Here is an 18,650-nt window from a genome sequence, read left to right on the forward strand (position 1 = left end):
AGGGAATCTCATCTTGGTAGGACATGGGAATGAGGTCTTTATGGGTGAAGCTTCAGTAAGGTTTGTGAAAGGCCTTTGAGAGCTAGCCACACTCTTGTTACTATTATGACCTCTGTTCTAAATGCATCCAAAAGTTATTTTTCTGGCTTTTTTTTTTTTTTTGGTAAACGACACATATCTTCTTATAGAAATAATGTGAGCTGTGTAGTATTTATATTTTTAGCATATATAAAACAAAATAACTGGATTTCTATTAAATTTTATGAGTTAGAATAAAATGGCTGTTTGGATGAAATGCATATTAAAATGTTTTTTTGGGTCTGAATCCTACTTGAATCATTAGGGTGCTTCTGCCTCAAATGGCAGTGAACGTTAGTACTGCCATTAATAGAGTCATTTTTTAAAAGATAAAAAATAATTTAGGACTGTAGTATAGAATTGTTTGTGCAAATCACCTGACTTAAAACATGTATAACATTTCCCACAAGATTCCAGAGGAAATGGAGGAATTCACCATCACTCTACTTAATGTCACTGGAGGAGCTAAAATAGGAAATAGAACTACTGCAACTCTGAGGATTAGAAGAAATGATGACCCCATTTATTTTGCAGGTGGTATTTCTGTCTTTTTTGAGTGACTTCACATCTTTTTAAACAGTAGATAGATATGTCTTCAGTAACGTTTTTAACTGAACATTTTCAAGAAAGCACAACTGATGCTTATTTAAATATGATTTCTTGATTTGTTTGAATGATCATTATTTAATCTGTTTGATATTTTAAGAAATGTTTTTAAAGGTTGTCGGAAGGAAAAAGAAAATAAAACAAGTACTGTTTTTACTAGCTTTGTTCTCCCTCTGCCTTCAGATTCCAAGGTATTTCTTTTGCCTTTGTGCAGTAAAGAGCACTCTTCACGAAACTTCTTCCAGTACACAATGTAGCCAGTTCAGGGTCTGGGTATTATTTGCCTAATGGATGCTCACTTACTGTAATAACTAATCTTTATTGGATCTGTAAATTAAGGATTCCCTATTTTTTGCATTTTAATTTTCTTTAGAAGTCTCTTTGGGGACTCTAGACAGTTTTTAGTTTTCATTGTAATTTTAATTCCAGTATAGGTAACGTACAGTGTGATATTACTTTCAGGTATACAATATAGTAATTCAAAACTTCGATGAACACCGCATGCTCATTTTGACAAGGGCACTCCTTAATCCCCATCACCTATTTTATCCCCAACCCCTACCTTCCTACTCTGCCTCCTGGAACCATTGGTTTGTTCTCTGCAGTTGACCTTTTTTAGTTTGATTTGTGAGCTTAATTGGTGTCTAATTCTTTCTTAAGCCTTTTTTTGCAAGCCATTCAATTTATAACTGCAGGAATCTTTTAAAGCTCTTGAATTTTATTGATGACTATTCTTAACATGCAGATAACATGTACATAATGAATTAGTCCTGTGTTCAGCCTTCTGCTAATTGCTGTGGCAAAAATAGAACGTAAGATAGCTGGGCTTATTCTCAAGGAACTTACAATCTGAATTTGGATATGAGGTATATGAAACAGTAGGCAGAGGATTCAGCATGTAATTTACTGACAGCTTGAGAGTTGAAGACCATGGATTCTGTAGGAATGAAGGCAAGGGGAAGGTTACTAACCTAGAAGTAATCAGAAGAGGCTTCATGTAGGACTTGGCAATAGAGTTGAATCTTTAAGCAAAGATACAATGGAGGACAGTTCTTGTTTGGGCAGGGAGAAACAAAGTGATTTGAAGATATGTAGATGGGATCAGAAAAGCTCACATGTTCCTTCTTTTCTTCATAAATATTTCAGAACCTCGTGTGGTGAGAGTTCAGGAAGGTGAGACTGCTAACTTTACAGTTCTCAGAAATGGATCTGTGGATGTTGCCTGCACTGTCCAATATGCTACCATGGATGGGAAGGCTACCGCAAGAGAGGGAGACTTTGTTCCTGTTGAAAAGGGAGAAGCGCTCGTTTTTGCGGTTGGAAATAGGAAGCAGAGGATATCTGTCTTCATTAATGAAGATGATATCCCAGAAACAGATGAGTCTTTTTATATAATCCTCTTTAATTCAACAGGTAAATAAATTATATTTTTATGGCGGATCTGTTGTTTCAGTACCTTTATCAAGATGACATTAAGTACGTAACTGTCATCTATGACTATTCAAGAGCAGAATTGTTTCTTTTATTGCTTTTTTGAGGGAAAGAATGAAGAATATACGCGTTGAATCGTCATGTGCCTGGTATACTCTGTGGCATTATTTTTAATTTTTTTCACAATGTGGCACATGTATAAAATTGTGATACTATGTAAGGAATAGAAATCTTCTAGTTAAAGCTACCCTCAGCCTTGTTTAGTAACCCAAGGGCTTAGGGAATCAGTATCTGTAACCCCTTGCCATTCTAGCATGGTGTTGGACATACTGGCCAGGAGGCTGCAGTCTGTAGATGGCTGAATACAACTGGCTGTTTGATAATTCTCTGAAGGTATAGCCATGATGAATGATACTTTGCAAGAAGGAAAAGATAGGCTCTTTCTTCTTCTCTATACCATAAATGAAGCAGGATGTTTGGACCCCACTGTTTGGGTCCTGATATCACCTTTAGTCAATTAGTGAGGCTATAGCTTGTTTCTACATTTATTCTTTTAAGTGTACAAAGAGCTAGTTTTTTATGAACCTTTTGAGAATAAGTTGAAGATAGGATACTCCATCACCCCTGAATACATTAGTGCATTTTTTCTACAAACAAGGACACTCTCTTACATAACCACAATATAACCATAATGTAGTATAACCATTAATATAACATTAACGTAGTCATTGCCTCAGACCCCATTCAGATTTCTCCAGTTGTCCCAATAATGTCCTTTCTAGCAAAATGATCCTTTCATAAATCATGCATTGATTTTAGTTGTCCTGTCTCTTTAATCTCTTCAATTTGGAGTAGTTCTCCTCAGTCTTTCCTTGACTTTTATGACCGTTATAATATAGAAATTACAGGCCAGTTATTTTGTAGAACATCACCCATTTTGGGTTTGTTTGATATTTCCCCATTACTAGGTTCAGGTTTTACATCATTGACAGGAATTTCATAGAAGTTATACTGTGTTCTTAACCATCTCTTCAGTTGACACGTGATTTTGTTTTTTGTCCCTTGATGGCAGTGTTTACTTTGACCATAATTTAGGTGGTGACTGCCAGGCTTCTCTACTTTGTAATTAATAAATATTTTTTATTTTCTTTCAGGCTTTTCTTTGTAATTAATAAATATTTTTGTGGGGAACACACTTTAGTAAATATCCTGTAACTCACCAAACTTTCATTTTTTTTCACTGATCTATATATCAGTATTGACTCATGGTTTTATTTTAATACAGTGGGTTATATTTCACTGTCATTATTTGTTTTGGTGGTCAGATTTTCCCAGATTTGGCTAATGGTAGCCTATTTGAGATGACTTTTTTGTCTTTTTGACATGTTCCATATTATTCTGTGAGCATTTTCTTACTTCCTGGCACAGCAAGCTGTTATAAACTCATCTTATACTTTTCCTGTGACAACCCTGAAATTCGTCATTTCTCCAAGAAGCCTGGTTTCTTTCAGTGAAGGATGTTTTTTAGAAACCAGAATCTGGGCATTAGGTGGGCATATTTGTTCTCAGCGTATGTTCCTCCTCGGCCCTGTTTGTGTACAGAAATTAGGCATGTATTTATGTATCTATTTCTATATACATACACACACACTTGTCTATCTGTAATTCTGTATCCAACTATGTGAAAACCATTAGTTCATACCAATATTTCTATTTCTGTTTCAATGATTTGTTATAAGCTTCCAGGTTTCTTTCCTTCCATATTTGTCCCTTCTTTCTCTGATACTGTTAAATTTAGAAGCTGTTATCATTAATATATTTACTTATTTGATTAATTCCCTCTGTAACCACTTTTCCCCATTGCTTCTTTTATCCTCCTTACACAAGGAGGTTACCTTTCTTACCCCTCTAGGGTTCTAGCTTCCTATGTTAGGCCAATTCCCTGTGTGGATGCCTTCCCACTCCACTCAGGTTCCAACATCTAACACCAAGGTTTTCTTCTGTGGAGATGGCCTCCGGTCACTGTTGTGCCATAACCGTCTGCCCTTACTGTGAATGCCTGCCTTGTGCTTTACCTTGTGTCTTTTGGACTGAAATACTCAGAAAGAAGAAAAGGAAAAGAAAGAGATCACTTTTTGTTTATGCTGTGTTTCTCTGTCATTTTCCCTATCTTTATCTCTCTTCAGTTGTGTCTCTCTTCCTGTTTCCCTTCTTGTTTTTCACACAGCTTAATAAGAAAATCAAAAAAGTAAAAATGAAAAATTCTTATCTTAGGAAAAAATTAACTTTGTAGAGTAATGTCCACAAAATAAATTTTATAGTTACAGAAAACCCCCACAATTATTAATCAGGTATTATGTAGACCAGAAACATTTTGATTAATTGTCCTAAAATTTAAATGAAAGAAATTGCTATAGATAAAAATAATCTTGGTGATGTAAAAGTGAAAAAGTTTTGCTGTCGTGATGAAGAAATGACATGGTCTTAATAGTTTGCTGTAGAAATAAGTTCTTAATTCCATTTATTAATTTGGTGTCATTTTGTGGAAAATTATTGTATCCCCAAAATCTTTGGGGTCAAAATGTCACTGGGGTTCAACTATTGTCAGGAACAAAATGTCACTATGATTATGGTGGATCAAAATATCTAAACCTGTTTTTAATTTTTTATTCTTTTTTAAGTTTAGAGAGAGCACACATGCACACATAAGTGGGGGAAGGGCAGAGGGAGGGATGGGGGAGTGGGAGAGAGAGAGAGAGAGAGAGTGTGAGAGAGAAAGAGAGGGAGATTCTTAAGCAGGCCCCATGCTTAGCACAGAGCCCAACATGGGGCTCGATACCATAACCCTCAGATCATGAGCTAAGCCGAAGTCAAGAGTCAGATGCTCAACCGACTGAGCCATCCAGGTGCCCCAAAACATCCAAACCTCTTACATAGAGAATGTAACATGACTATGCAAGGAAATGACTGTGTTTGTTTTGTAAAATGTATCATTGGGGAAATAAATTTTGATATTTGGAGAGAGAACAAGTAAGAGGAAGCGGTGTCACTGGATGACTGGCCTGAGGTATACTACCACTGCATTTGTTTTCAATATTTTCCCAGATGTCATGGCATCTGAGGACGTAGTGACTTTAGCTATGAAGACTTGGATGACATAATTTGTGCTTTTACATCTCCTCTTAGTTCTTTCTCTTCCACTCTTCTCTCCTCTTTTATGATGTCAACACATCGAGCCCTGAAGGGATCAACGGTAGGAGGGCTGGATGGGTAGCATCTCTAACAGGACCTAGTGTTGGCAATGGATATTTGTCCCTGATAGTTACTGTTCACAGTATATGGCCCGAGATTGAGTTATTGAATCAAAGGATGTGGCCATGCTCAGAGCCCTTGTTAAATACTGTCAGTTATCCCTGTGGAGGGATGGAATGAGTTTTTAGTACCACGTGTGATATGTTGTATGACAAATGCACATGGCATCAGTATCCTGCCAAAATTAGATTTTATTATTTTTGTTTTTCCTAGATTTTTATGATTCGATATTTTGAGGTATTTGGTTATTCTGTATTGTCAGCATTTTCTGTACAATTATTTTACTAGACAGTATTTTTTCCCTCTTTCCATTGGTTAATTATCAAAGTAAGTGTGAGTACAGTTGTATATTGATGTAAATTCTTTTTAATGTGCTGGTCTGCTGCATTTAATTTCTGATTCTATAATTTTAGTTTTAGATGTTGCCCTTATCTGATTTTAAAAGTTTTATTTCTTTCAGTTCAGCTAATATTCATAAATAACTTTTGTGTACCAGTTACTGGAACTCTACTCTTCAGGGCATGGAATTGATTGAGAAGGATTTGTCCAAGGAGCTCACAGTAGAATTGTATGTGTGTGTGGGTGTGTGTACTAAATTAATGCTATGATTGTTATGATACACTGACAAAGTGGGAAGTGCTGTAGGAACATGGTGGAACTTCTCTTTGGAACTTTGGAATTCAAGGAAGAATTCCTGGAAGATGTGTCGCTTGAGCCGGGTCCTGAGGAGTAACAAGTGTAAAGATAAGGAGGATTTTGCTTGCTTTGGGAACAGCAGGAACAGAAAAGAGCTTTAGATCTCTGGGAAATAATGAGAATGTTATTGTCAATAACAGTGCTGACACACTTTGGATGGAATTGGAGTAGAGGAATCAAGTTCAACACCATAAAGATTGCTTTGTTCAGGAAGCAAACTGCTTCCTGAAAACAGAGACTTACAGGGAAATACATGGGGCGCCTGGGTGGTTCGTTCAGTTGAGTGTCTGACTTCGGTTCAGGTCATGATCTCACAGTTTGTGAGTTTGAACCCTGCATTGGCTTTGCTCCTGTCAGTGTGGAGCCTGCTTCGGATTCTGTGTTGTTCCCCCTCCCACCCCCTCCCCCACTGCTCCAAGGCTTCGTTCTCTGTCTCTCCCAAAAATAAATATTAAAAAAATAAATATAAATAAATGGAAATGCCCAAGGGATGCCTTAGGTGGCTCATTCTGAGCATCTGACTCCTGATTTTAGCTCAGGTCATGATCCCAGGGTCGTGGGATTGAGCCCTCATCGGCTCCTCACTGAGCAAGGAGCCTGCTTAAGATTCTCTTCCTCTCTCTCCACCCCCCTCCACCCTGCTCCTTTCCCCTGTTCATGCACTCTCTCTAAAATAAAAAAAATTTAATATTAAAAAGGGAAATGTTCAGACCATTCTAATTAATATGAGCAGGAATATATTTTTTTAATGTTTACTTATTTTTGAGACAGAGAGAGCATGAATGAGGGAGGGTGAGAGAGAGAGGGAGACAGAGAATCTGAAGCAGGCTCCAAGCTCCGAGCTGTCAGCACAGAGCCCGACGTGGGGCTCAAACTCACCATGAGATCATGACCTGAGCCGAAGTCAGAAGCTCAACCGACTGAGCCACCCAGGTGCCCCTGAACAGGAATATTTTTATGTTATGGGGTAATCCTCACACTTTTTATGAAAAGAAAGAATATACCTCAAAAATTTGAATTACATAAAGCTGTGTTTTTGATTTCTAATTAAACTACTAAAGCAATATTCCTGTTGTGAAGAAAAGTATCTTCTATGTTTTTCAGTGAAGTAGGTCTTCTGTAATTAAACATTTCCACAAAGACAAGTCACATTAAACTTATCTAGGCATCTCTTTTATTTATGACCTTCATTGTGGAAATTCTTGCTGAAATTTGAACTTCATTATAAACTTTTCCTTAATTTTAAAATATGAATTTAATAGCAAGTTAACTACTTCTTTGTTATTTAAATTTTTTTAATTTAGGTGATACAGTAGTATATCAATATGGAATAGCTACAGTGATAATTGAAGCTAATGATGACCCAAATGGCATTTTTTCTCTGGAGCCCATAGACAAAGCAGTAGAAGAAGGAAAGACTAATGCATTTTGGTAAGCATATTTGAATAAGGTAAAATCATAATTGGATAAAATAAAATGTTTAAGTATGCACAAATTTGAAATATTATTAATGTTTCAAAATTTCAAAATGAACGATAAGCTTTGTTTATGCTGTTGCCACTTGTTTAAAAAAAACAAAAAACAACACGTTAGCTGGTGAACAGAAATTATTATCCGTACCCTCCTCACCTCAGCTTCCATCATCAGGACTGAGAGACTTGAGTTATCCAAAGTCTTCTGCAACTCTTCTTTCAAATGATATGTGACTACCCTCACCCCATCCTTTGCTTTTGAAGAACTCTTGCCAGTTCTTCTGTAAATATTTTTCGATGGGGTTTAGAATTTACCCTTCAGTTTGTACTTTGAAGAGTATGACTTTTAAGATGGCTTCTCTTTGTTGTTTAAAGTTCTGCCGGGGCACCTGGGTGGCTCAGTCGGTTAAGTGGCCGACTTCGGCTCAGGTCATGATCTCCCGGTCCGTGAGTTCGAGCCCCGCGTCGGGCTCTGGGCTGACAGCTCAGAGCCTGGAGCCTGTTTCAGATTCTGTGTCTCCCTCTCTCTGACCCTCCCCTGTTCATGCTCTGTCTCTCCCTGTCTCAAAAATAAATAAAACGTTAAAAAAAATATAAAAAAATAAAAAAATAAAGTTCTGCCTCATTTTCTTACCGTGAGATTAATCGTGGGTGCTCACTAAGGATTAGCTGGCTGGTTTATATTAAAGATGGTAAATAGAAAAAGTCTATTGCTGAGATAACACAGAAAGCTATCATTGGAGTTAAATTCACTACTTATATATTTTTCATAAGAATTCATTTTCTTTAATTTGTTACGTAGGATTTTGAGGCATCGCGGACACTTTGGCAATGTTTCTGTGGCTTGGCAGCTGTTTGAGAATGATTCTGCTTTGCAGCCTGGACAGGAGTTCTATGAAACTTCAGGGATTGTTAACTTTATGGATGGTGAAGAAGCCAAACCAATAATTCTCCATGCTTTTCCAGATAAAATTCCTGAATTCAATGAATTTTATATTTTAAAGCTTGTAAACATTTCAGGTGCTGTGTTTTTCCACCTTTTTTATTTTATTGCTGAAATTTGATGTTTTATACATAAGTAATTAGAGTTGTACCAAAAATACAATTAATGAAGAAGTAAGTGTATCTTGATTGTCCAACTTTAAATGTAAAAAATACCCTTTTTGATAGAAGCATTATTTTTAACATTCATTTTGTGGTCTTGGCTTGGCTAAGTTTTATGGATGGAGACTTACATTCATTCTTAAACTTAAATAGATTTCTTTCCTCACTAAATAGAGTATCTCCAACAAAATATTAATGGAAGTTAGAAGTACAGATTCATGGTAGCTTAAAGCTTGGTCTTGTGCCATTGAAATAATTTAGACAATCAGTTTCCCCATTACTTGTGGTTTTAAGCACAGGAATTAAAACTTTCTAGTTAATATTCTCTTTTCATGATTTTTTGGTTATTAATGAAATTATTCTGAGCCAAAATACCTCTGAAAATGTGGTAAAAAACATACGGTGACATTGTTGTTCATTGATTAATGACTATATTATTTAACCAGAAGTTTGCTAGTCAAATTCCTTTTGTCTTCACCTCATACTGGAAAGTACTTCAGATTCTGATTTCTTATTTATTATAAGTCAATCTTATTACAGGTGGATCTCCAGGTCCTGGGGGCCAACTAGCAGGAACCAACCTCCAGGTGACAGTAATGATTCCATTTAATGATGATCCCTTTGGAATTTTCATCTTGGATCCAGAGTGCTTAGAGAGAGAAGTTGCAGAAGATGTCCTGTCAGAAGACGATATGTCTTATATTACCAATTTTACCATTTTGAGGCAGCAGGGTGTGTTTGGTGATGTACGAGTAGGCTGGGAAATACTGTCCAGTGAGTTCACTGATGGTTTGCCCCCAATGATAGATTTTTTGCTAGTTGGAATTTTCCCCAGCACTGTGCATTTACAGCCACACATGCGGCGTCACCACAGTGGAACAGATGCTTTGTACTTCAGTGGAGTAGAGGGTGCATTTGGAACTGTTCATCCAAAATACCATCCTTCCAAGAACAACTCAATTGCCAACTTTACGTTTTCAGCTTGGGTAATCCCCGATGCCAATACAAATGGATTTGTTATAGCAAAGGATGATGGTAATGGAAGCATCTACTATGGGGTAAAAATTCAAACAAATGAATCCCATGTGACACTTTCTCTTCATTACAAAACTTTGGGTTCCAATGCTACATATATTGCCAAGACAACAGTCACGAAATATTTAGAAGAAAATGTTTGGCTTCATCTTCTCATTGTCCTGGATGATGGTATAATTGAATTCTACCTTGATGGAAATGCGATGCCCAGAGGAATCAAGAGTCTGAAAGGAGAAGCCATTATTGATGGTGAGTGTCATCTTTATGACTAGGACACTGAATTTTGAATTTTTAAAAATTTTGATTTCTTACAAAGGCCAACTGGTATTTAAAAATCTGCTTGTGTATTGGTTTAATTTCTGTAATAAAGCTATGCCTACCAAAACCATAAATTCTGTACTGAGTGTTGCAGAAATGAATCAGGGAAAGTCTTTATCCTTGACGTACTTAAAATAGGCTCTGGGAGAGAGATGTGTATGTATAAACAGATCACCTCAATATTGTGGGATGAAAGAAAAATTATGAAGGCAGAATATTTATCTCCCCATAGGCAGTAGGAGGGATGGGGCATGAGGATTCCAGGTAGAAAAAAGAGCAGAGGTATAGAAACATGAAACAGCCTTTTGAATTTGGGGAACTGCTGCTTGGTGAATTGCTGGAGGTGAAGGGTGGTGGGTGTAGGTTAAAGAGGAGTTGAAAGAGAAAAATTACTTTAAAATGCCCTGCAATTACAGAAGTTTATAATATTAGTAGGTAAATTGGTGAATTCTGTGGAGAGCTTTGAAGAAATAGGCTTTGCGGTCTTCAATCTGGATTATATATTGTTTCTTTGAGAAATACTGGTTATTTCCGTTATAATCACCAATTCTTTCCCAGCCCCTCCATCCTAGGATGTGATTATTTTTTTAATTAGTAGGAAAGTAGAGCACAGCTTATATGGTTGTAGCTTATTAGACTATTTTCCTTCTGAACCTCCTTGCATTGGGTATCTGGTTGTATTTTTTTTCTAGTAGAAAAAAAATGATGCCCAAAAGAAACAACATGCACACGCTACTGATTTCACCTCCAAGGATTATGCTTACAGCATTCTGTAGCATTAAATCAATCCCCTTTTGATTGTGTGAATATATGCATATGTCTGTTACCACTGATTCATCTGGTGATGGCATGGTGGTAGAATGAGAGTGGGAAGGATTGGGGAAATCAAGAGCTGGTGTTTCTTTTCTCTGTTTAGCGTACTGCAAGGAACTTAGATTGTTTCTGTAATTTGTAATTTGGAAAAAAAAATTCAAAGTATTTATATATTTAAAATATATTAATGAACTCTAGTATATGTTAGGTGTTTTAAGATACATAAAAGTATATGTTCCATATGGTGTACAGATAGATGAAGTTTTAAAACTTTAAATTCATTAATTTCAGCACCCATGTAACTAACTAGATCAAGAAATAGCATTCCAGAACCCCCCTAGCCCTTCTGCAGTCACTGACTCACCACCCTGCCCACCTACTGTTGCCATTTCTGAGAGCATGAGAGTAGCTTCTCCTATTTTTTTTTTTTTTATGGAAATCAAATTGAGCAGTGTGTATACTTGAGTGCCTGGCTTCTTTTGCCCAGTGTTGTTTCTAGTGTTCATCATATCTTTGCCTGTTGTAGATATTTCACTCTCTTTACTATATAGTTAGTCCAGAACTGCTGCAGGGGCGATTGAGATAATAATTGCTGGATACTTGTGACTGCCCTAAAACAACTACCTGGGTTCTGCCTTGGTTGATGATTTTTATAAACAGTATTACTTGTACTTTTTTCCCAAAGTACTGCCAAGCTGTCATCTTATATAAATATCCTAGTTGAGTTATTGGAGAGGGAATAAGTAAAGAAATAAGAACTAGTGAATTTTCGAAAAGGGAGAGCTTTAAAGAAATAGTCATGATTATTGATACATAGTAATATAATTGGAGCTTCATGTTGTTATTTTCATGAAAAAATCTGTAAGACTTGCATATGATATTGTTCCTGGGGAGGAATACCTTTTTTTTAATATCCTTTGCATTAATTATTGGCGTAAAATTATTTGGTCTGTGAAAACTTTTGTTGAATTCTCACAGCTTTATTTGACTCAAGATGCATTTCTAACAGATTAAGCCTTGATTTACTCAAACAACAGTAATAGAAACAGTTAAAAAAATTGTGACTGAATTGAATTGTTCCATTCTTAGATGTGCAAGGAGATTTTAAAATTTTCTGGAAGAAATGTCTATATAAGTATACACTCACATATACATAAACACATACACACACATATATACACACACATGTACAAGATATCCTTTAGTGTAACATATCTTACATCCCAGCGATTAGATTCTGTTTTCATATCAGAAAAGAGCTTTCATTTGATTATATTTGCTTTATGTATTTTATTTATCTAATAAAACCTCTTAACAAAATTGTTCCACTTTCTGAATCACACTTTGTAATTTGGTACAGGATAGTAGTGGATATTGTCATGTTTAAACCCATTTCTAATTTCAGGGCCTGGAATGCTGAGGATTGGGGCAGGAATGAATGGCAATGACAGATTTACAGGTTTGATGCAGGATGTGAGGTCCTATGAGCGGAAACTGACTGTTGAAGAAATTTATGAACTTCATGCTATGCCAGCCAAGAGTGATTTACATCCTGTTTCTGGATATCTGGAGTTCAGACAAGGAGAAACTAACAAATCATTCATTATTTCTGCAAGAGATGATAATGAAGAGGAGGGAGAGGAATTATTCATTCTTAAACTAGTCTCTGTATATGGAGGAGCTCGCATTTCTGAAGAGAATACTACAGCAAGATTAATAATACAAAAAAGTGACAACGCCAATGGCTTGTTTGGTTTCACAGGAACTTGTATCCCAGAGGTAAGTAGTGCGCTTGGGGGATTTTGGAGTTAAAAGTTCACTGTAGGTAGATTTGTTTGGGGGTAGACTTTCTTTCATTTGGTAAATGTGCTTAAGTATCTACTCTAAGCCCAGAAGTATGCTAGAACAAGTGGTTGCAAGAGTAAAGTGTAAGGTCCTTTTATAAGTTCACAGTTTGAATTAGAAGCTTTAGCAGCTGCTAGAAGTAATAACAAATTAACAAATGAAACTTGAGCAATTATCTGTAAAGTTAATGTATTTCACAGAAGGCCCAGAATACTCCACATGTAATGTACTTTGTCTACTCTTTGGATACTACATAAGTAAATGAAATAATACATATTGAAAGCTTCTATGAATAATAGTAATTGAAACTTTATTAAAATATGATTTTTTGAGGTTTTTTTTCCACATGTGAAATGTATGTGTGAGTAGTTACAACATCCTTCCATGTTGGGTGTAATGCCTTCCTTATCACCCTTCTTGGCCAGCTTTAATTCATTAGGCTGTTTTACTGTCCTTATCAGTTCTTTCCAGGTTTTCAAAGATCTCTAATCATCTTGGTTTCCTGTTCAGTAATGTGAGATCTCATGACACCACTTCACAGGTGTTGACTGTGACAACAACAGCTCCATGCCCATGAAAGGATGCCAAGTAACAAGAGTCTTTTCCTTTGCAAGTTGATGCTTGTAGATTTAGAAGGGCTTTTTTGTAAATTGAAGCAATTAAGAAAACCATGAATTAATACCAGGTGAAAAGCAGTCTCCTGGTCATAGGCCCGATTTAGCTCAGATTGGGGAGCCTAGCTCTCAGGAGTGTCTTACTGCCCTTCTCAGCTCTTTAGTTTGGTGATAATCATAAGAGATCTTCAAATAGTTGGCTTTTTCTATACCAGAAATACCAGAATATCTTAGACTAAGGAGGAGAAATGTCATACAAATCTGTAATTTAAAAAGAATTGTGTTTATCTATAATGATAATACTTAAAAATGTTTTTTAAATGTTTATTTTTGAGAGAGAGAGAGCATGAGTGGGGAAGGGGCAAAGAGAGAGGGAGAGACAGAATCTGAAACAGTCTCCAGGCTCTGAGCTGTCAGTGCAGAGCCCTACATAGGGCTCGAACTTGTGAACTGTGAGATATGATCTGAGCCAAAGTCGGATGCTTAATGGACTGAGCCACCCCGGCGTCCCTATAATGATAATAGTTTTAAATAGATATTCAATCATTAAAGAATTTTACATGTTAAGTTTTTGATATGCCTTTCTGACAATCCATAATACAGTGGCAACAAATATTAGTTATTCTCACCACCCAATAAGGTTAAGAACTGAGGGTTAGAGGACCTGAAAAAAATAACCTAACTTGAATTAAATAAGACAGGATCAAATACCTGGTTCAAGGCTTGGCAGTTGCCAACACTAAATAAATATGAGTTTTACTTTTTTTTCTTCTAAGATACAGTGGGAAGAACTGAAATTTGAATCTGTCTTGTGACTTCTAACCTTTGTCTTTCCCCCTGTATTTTTAATATCACCATCTCTATTTTTAAAAAGACAGGTGGCTTCCATCAGACCGTGAGAACCATTAGGGTACCATGTAAAATCAGCTTCCCTTTAATTCCTTTTATGACTCAGCACCTGCCTATGGCTCTAGCTTCTTGGTCAGTATGTTGGTCAGACTCCTCTTTGATCAGTATGTTTCAGTCACACTTGCCTGTTTCAATTACAGTCTCTGGGCATCAGGGCTTTGTAGCCTCTCTATTTGGAACACTCCCATTCTAGATCTTCAGAATCAGTCATTCAAATCTCAGTTTTAAGACCTTTTCTCAGTGAAGACTTTCTTATTTAAAGTAGACCCCCCTTCCTTCTCCCAACCAGTTTTTCTCCATCCCTTCACCTAGTTTTAATTTTTCTATAATATTTATTACACTCTTAAATTCCCTTTGTTATTTATAAGTTCATATATTTATTGGCTAGCCCTTTCCACCATACGGATGAAAGAACCCTGAGTGTAATAACGTCTTATTGTTCATTATTGTATCTCCCAACACCTAGAATGGAATATAGTAGGTACTTAATACGTCTTTGTTGAATTTATGAATGTATTCTAATAATTAAGACCTAAAAAGGCATATACTTCAAACAACAAACACATTTAGGTTCAGTTAGCTGCATAAACAACCAAACTGGAAAAAAAATACATAAATGTTAAAAAGCTGCCCCAAGTGAGGAATAGTTTTTGATTGTTTTTCTGGCTTTGTGGGCTATGATAGTGAGTTTTCAATGCTGGAGTATTCAATGCTGGCTTGTCTTACAAGTCCCACTGATAGATTGCATTGGTGTGGGTTTGCCCCCACTTAGTTATATAGCTTTGCCTGTTCATAGAAATCTCAGAATTTGAACAGGACCAGTCAAGTCTTTAATTGGAGAAGAGGGAACTTCGCAATGTAGGCCGCAACACCTATACTATTAGAACTTCTGGAAAGAAAAAGAAAACATTCTCCAAGCCCAAAGGAGAGAGAAATAGAATATATCTACATTGGAAAGAGTAAAATTTAGACATTAAAAGGAAGTGTTGAGTCTAAAAGAACATTGGAATCTCAGGAATATTATAGAATTTGCGTTTCTGAAATTATTAAGACTATAAGTATAGAATTCTTTCATCTTTTCATCTTTTTTTCATCTTTTCATATTTCTCCTAAGGAGTAATGTGAAGTATTTTTAACATCATCAGTAATACTAATTGATTGCTTGCTGAAGTTGTAATTCAAAGTGCAGGTAGATCAACGGGTTCTAATGTATTAGAGTACGATTTTACATTTGCAGCTCAACTCTAAGAAACTACCACTTGTCAAATTGGTATAATGTGGAGGAGGAATATCCATAACTCTCTGCCAAGACTGTTTAAATCCTCCTCCTTTCCCAGTTACATATCTGTGTGAGGATGGATATTTTCATATATTTCAACCAAAATAACAAGTAGCAACAGAGAAATTGATTGCAAAAGGAGATATGAGAGTCTAGCTGTCTTCCATTAAGCTAGACATTAAAAGAGATTTACAAAAATTTAAACAATGCCCCTCTGTCACTAATTTCTTTTGTTTTGGAAAATACAGTTGTTTCACATAAAATATGTTGCTTATGTTAGCACGTAATGAGTTTATTATTGCTATTTTAAAATGAGTTACTATATCAATATTTAAATTCTTTTCAATTTTAATTTGTAAAATGGTAAATATCAGCAGATTTCACTAGCATAAGCTAAAAGCTCCTTGGGGTTCTTAAAAATTTTTATGAGTGTTCAGGAATTAATGAAACAAAATTATGTGAGAACCCCTGGTTTATTCTATGCTTGGAATTGTCTGCAGGGTTTAAATTTTATGGCTATTTGCTTCATTTTTAGAAATAAAAACCACTGTCACTTCCATAGATTTTTCTCTATTGTGTTATTGTGGTGACATTGAAAAGTTAATTTTTTTCTTTTCCCTTCAAAAATGTTGAAGGCAATAGCGATCTTTAAAGACTTCTCTATGAGTTATGTTATGCTTTTACATTTTCATAGATTCATATGAAATAAAATAATATGAAGGTTAAAATGAAAGTATAATCACATCTTAAATAATGAAAAAATGTAGAACATGACATAGTCTATACTTGGCATATTGAAAGAGATAATAATTATTTTGTGATTTGTTACCGCCTAGCCTGGTACGCCATCTTGTTTGTACTAAGTAGCAGGTGCTTAATAAATTGTAATTGAAAGAATGAATAAACCTGTATGTAGTGGAGAGCCCTGATGGGGCCATGCCAAGTAGTTCTCTGTATTCCAGGTGGTGTCTATACTGAACAGATTACTGAGTTTTGTTGGATCTGTAGCATAGCAACCACATTCTCATGTTTTCCACCCGTATTTTGGTATTCTGTGTACTCTTTAATGTTACTTTCTCTGCACCTTATTTTGGCACTATTTTTGTATGTCCTACAGTCTTGTATATCAGATAATTATAAAGTAATGAGATTACTTTTCATAATGATTCATAGAACTTCCTAGTGTCATTATTTTATTTTTATAACTAATACTTGGATTAAATTTTATATTTATGAACTCAGCCTAAGAATAGATATAGAGATATTTTGAGAGGATCTTTGTAAAACTGAGAATATTATTTAACTTGGACTTTGTTTCTTTTTAAGTGCCTGCCATATGTTATGTGAATAGATTCCTTTAGATATAAGTGATATTGATATAATCTGATATCATAGATCTTCACCCAAGCGTGAAACAAAATAAAAAATTAATTGGATGTGTAATTATTAGGTGTTAGCTTTAATCTTCTACTCCAATACAGAAAGCCAAATTATGGCTCAGTGCATTATTTTTTTTCTGGGAAAATATGTTTCAAAAACTTTTCTGGTTGTTAACCTTTATAATTACTCTTCTGTAGTTCTGAAGATTGAGCACATTTCTGATTCAAAAGAGGAAATAGTAGTGGCTACTGCTGTTTATTGTGAAAAACTGAGCGATGGTGGTTTTTGATGATTACTTCTTGATGTTATGCTTCTCGTATACTGGCCTAAACATTTGCTCGTATCCTGATTCTAAAGTCAGTTAGTGGAATATTTTAATAGAAAAACTATTTTAACTGTTTATTCTCCATATCTTCATTATTGTCTGGTATTAATAATTCCTTCATCTGGTTCAGTATTTCCCAGGGATTGCGCATGATGACCTTAATAAGAAATGTCTAATGCGTATTCCTGGGCACAATTCCTGCTTGAGGACTCCATTTCTGAATTAGAATCTCTGGCAGGGAGATGAGATGGGAATTAAAACCCTGAACTTAAAAAATCTTTTTAAATGGAAAATTTCATACATACATAAAAATAAGAGAAGACAGAATAATGAACCCCAGTGACCCACCACCTAAGCGTCAACAGTTATCAGACTTTGGCCAATTTCATCTCCTTGTTTTGGGCTGAAGTCATTTTTAAAGCAAATCTCAGACATTGTGTCATTTCTCTGTAAATTCATAAGTATGAAAAATGGATTTTTACCAAGCATCCGAGGTGATTTTTTTATGGACCTTTGACATTTGAAGCTTCTTCCGTAATTGGAGATTTATAGTTTACTTTATTGAATAAATTGTTAATATGGATAGCCTTTTTCTCTAAAAAAAAAAAAAACTGAAAATAGTAGCTGATAGATTTTGATTAGGGCTTTACCAAATGAAAGCATGGTTAAATAGCTTTTCCCTGTGTGATTCCTACAAGTAAAAAGCTCCTTTCTTAGTCCTGGGTGCTGCCTGGTAATGCTCATTGACTTAGTAAGTAAGTAGTTGTAAGGAAATATGTCAGAGTCCCGAGTGCATCTTTGGATCTATTTCATTTTTGTCTCCTGCTAAAAAGGGAAAATTTGAATATTTATATGTTGGGATTAATGGCTTATTAATATAGCTCATTCAAAGTGTTCATTCTGGTTAAAATTTGGGGCAAATGTGTTCCCATTGTGATAGGAATCAAAATGTGTAGGGATTTACTTTTTTCAATACGTAAGCATATATATTTCTTGATAAAATGGGAGTGTAGCATTTTTTTTGGAATTGTGTATGTATCTGTATGTTTGTTAAGGATAAAAAATATAAAAATTTTTTAGTACTTAATATATTCCTGTAGGTACCTTCTAAGACATTTGTTTAATCACCCAGATCCATTAGACATTATGATATTCATTTTCAGAAGAAATCACTGAGACTGAGATGTTTGATAAATGGTAGCATGAAGAGGCTTAGGAATGTTTGACCTTAAAGCCATATACTCTTTTCATCACACATTTATGTACCAGTGGCTGTGATGAAAATGCTGATGTAAATGTCTAGGTGGCAGGTGGGAATTAAATTAGATGCGTATTGAGCACTTGGGTGTCTCTTCTGTTTCCCCTTCTCTCCAGCCTCAGGATTGGAGCGCCCCACCTTCAGAGCAGTCAGTTCTTCCATCATGTGGTAGATG

The 18,650-nt window shown here is 35.6% G+C and overlaps 1 protein-coding gene across 1 annotated transcript in view; it reads left to right on the forward strand.

Annotated features, from left to right (window-relative positions):
• ADGRV1 (adhesion G protein-coupled receptor V1) overlaps positions 1-18,650 on the forward strand; it is a 563,604-nt gene that overhangs the window by 69,564 nt on the left and 475,390 nt on the right. The window contains exons 16-21 of the mRNA XM_047878513.1: positions 489-612; positions 1,831-2,097; positions 7,428-7,554; positions 8,398-8,615; positions 9,240-9,983; positions 12,271-12,644. Coding sequence (XP_047734469.1) covers positions 489-612; positions 1,831-2,097; positions 7,428-7,554; positions 8,398-8,615; positions 9,240-9,983; positions 12,271-12,644 — 1,854 coding nt within the window. The remainder of the gene's footprint in view (positions 1-488; positions 613-1,830; positions 2,098-7,427; positions 7,555-8,397; positions 8,616-9,239; positions 9,984-12,270; positions 12,645-18,650) is intronic.

Source organism: Prionailurus viverrinus, chromosome A1 (genome assembly GCF_022837055.1).
Source record: "Prionailurus viverrinus isolate Anna chromosome A1, UM_Priviv_1.0, whole genome shotgun sequence".
NCBI lineage: Eukaryota > Metazoa > Chordata > Mammalia > Carnivora > Felidae > Prionailurus > Prionailurus viverrinus.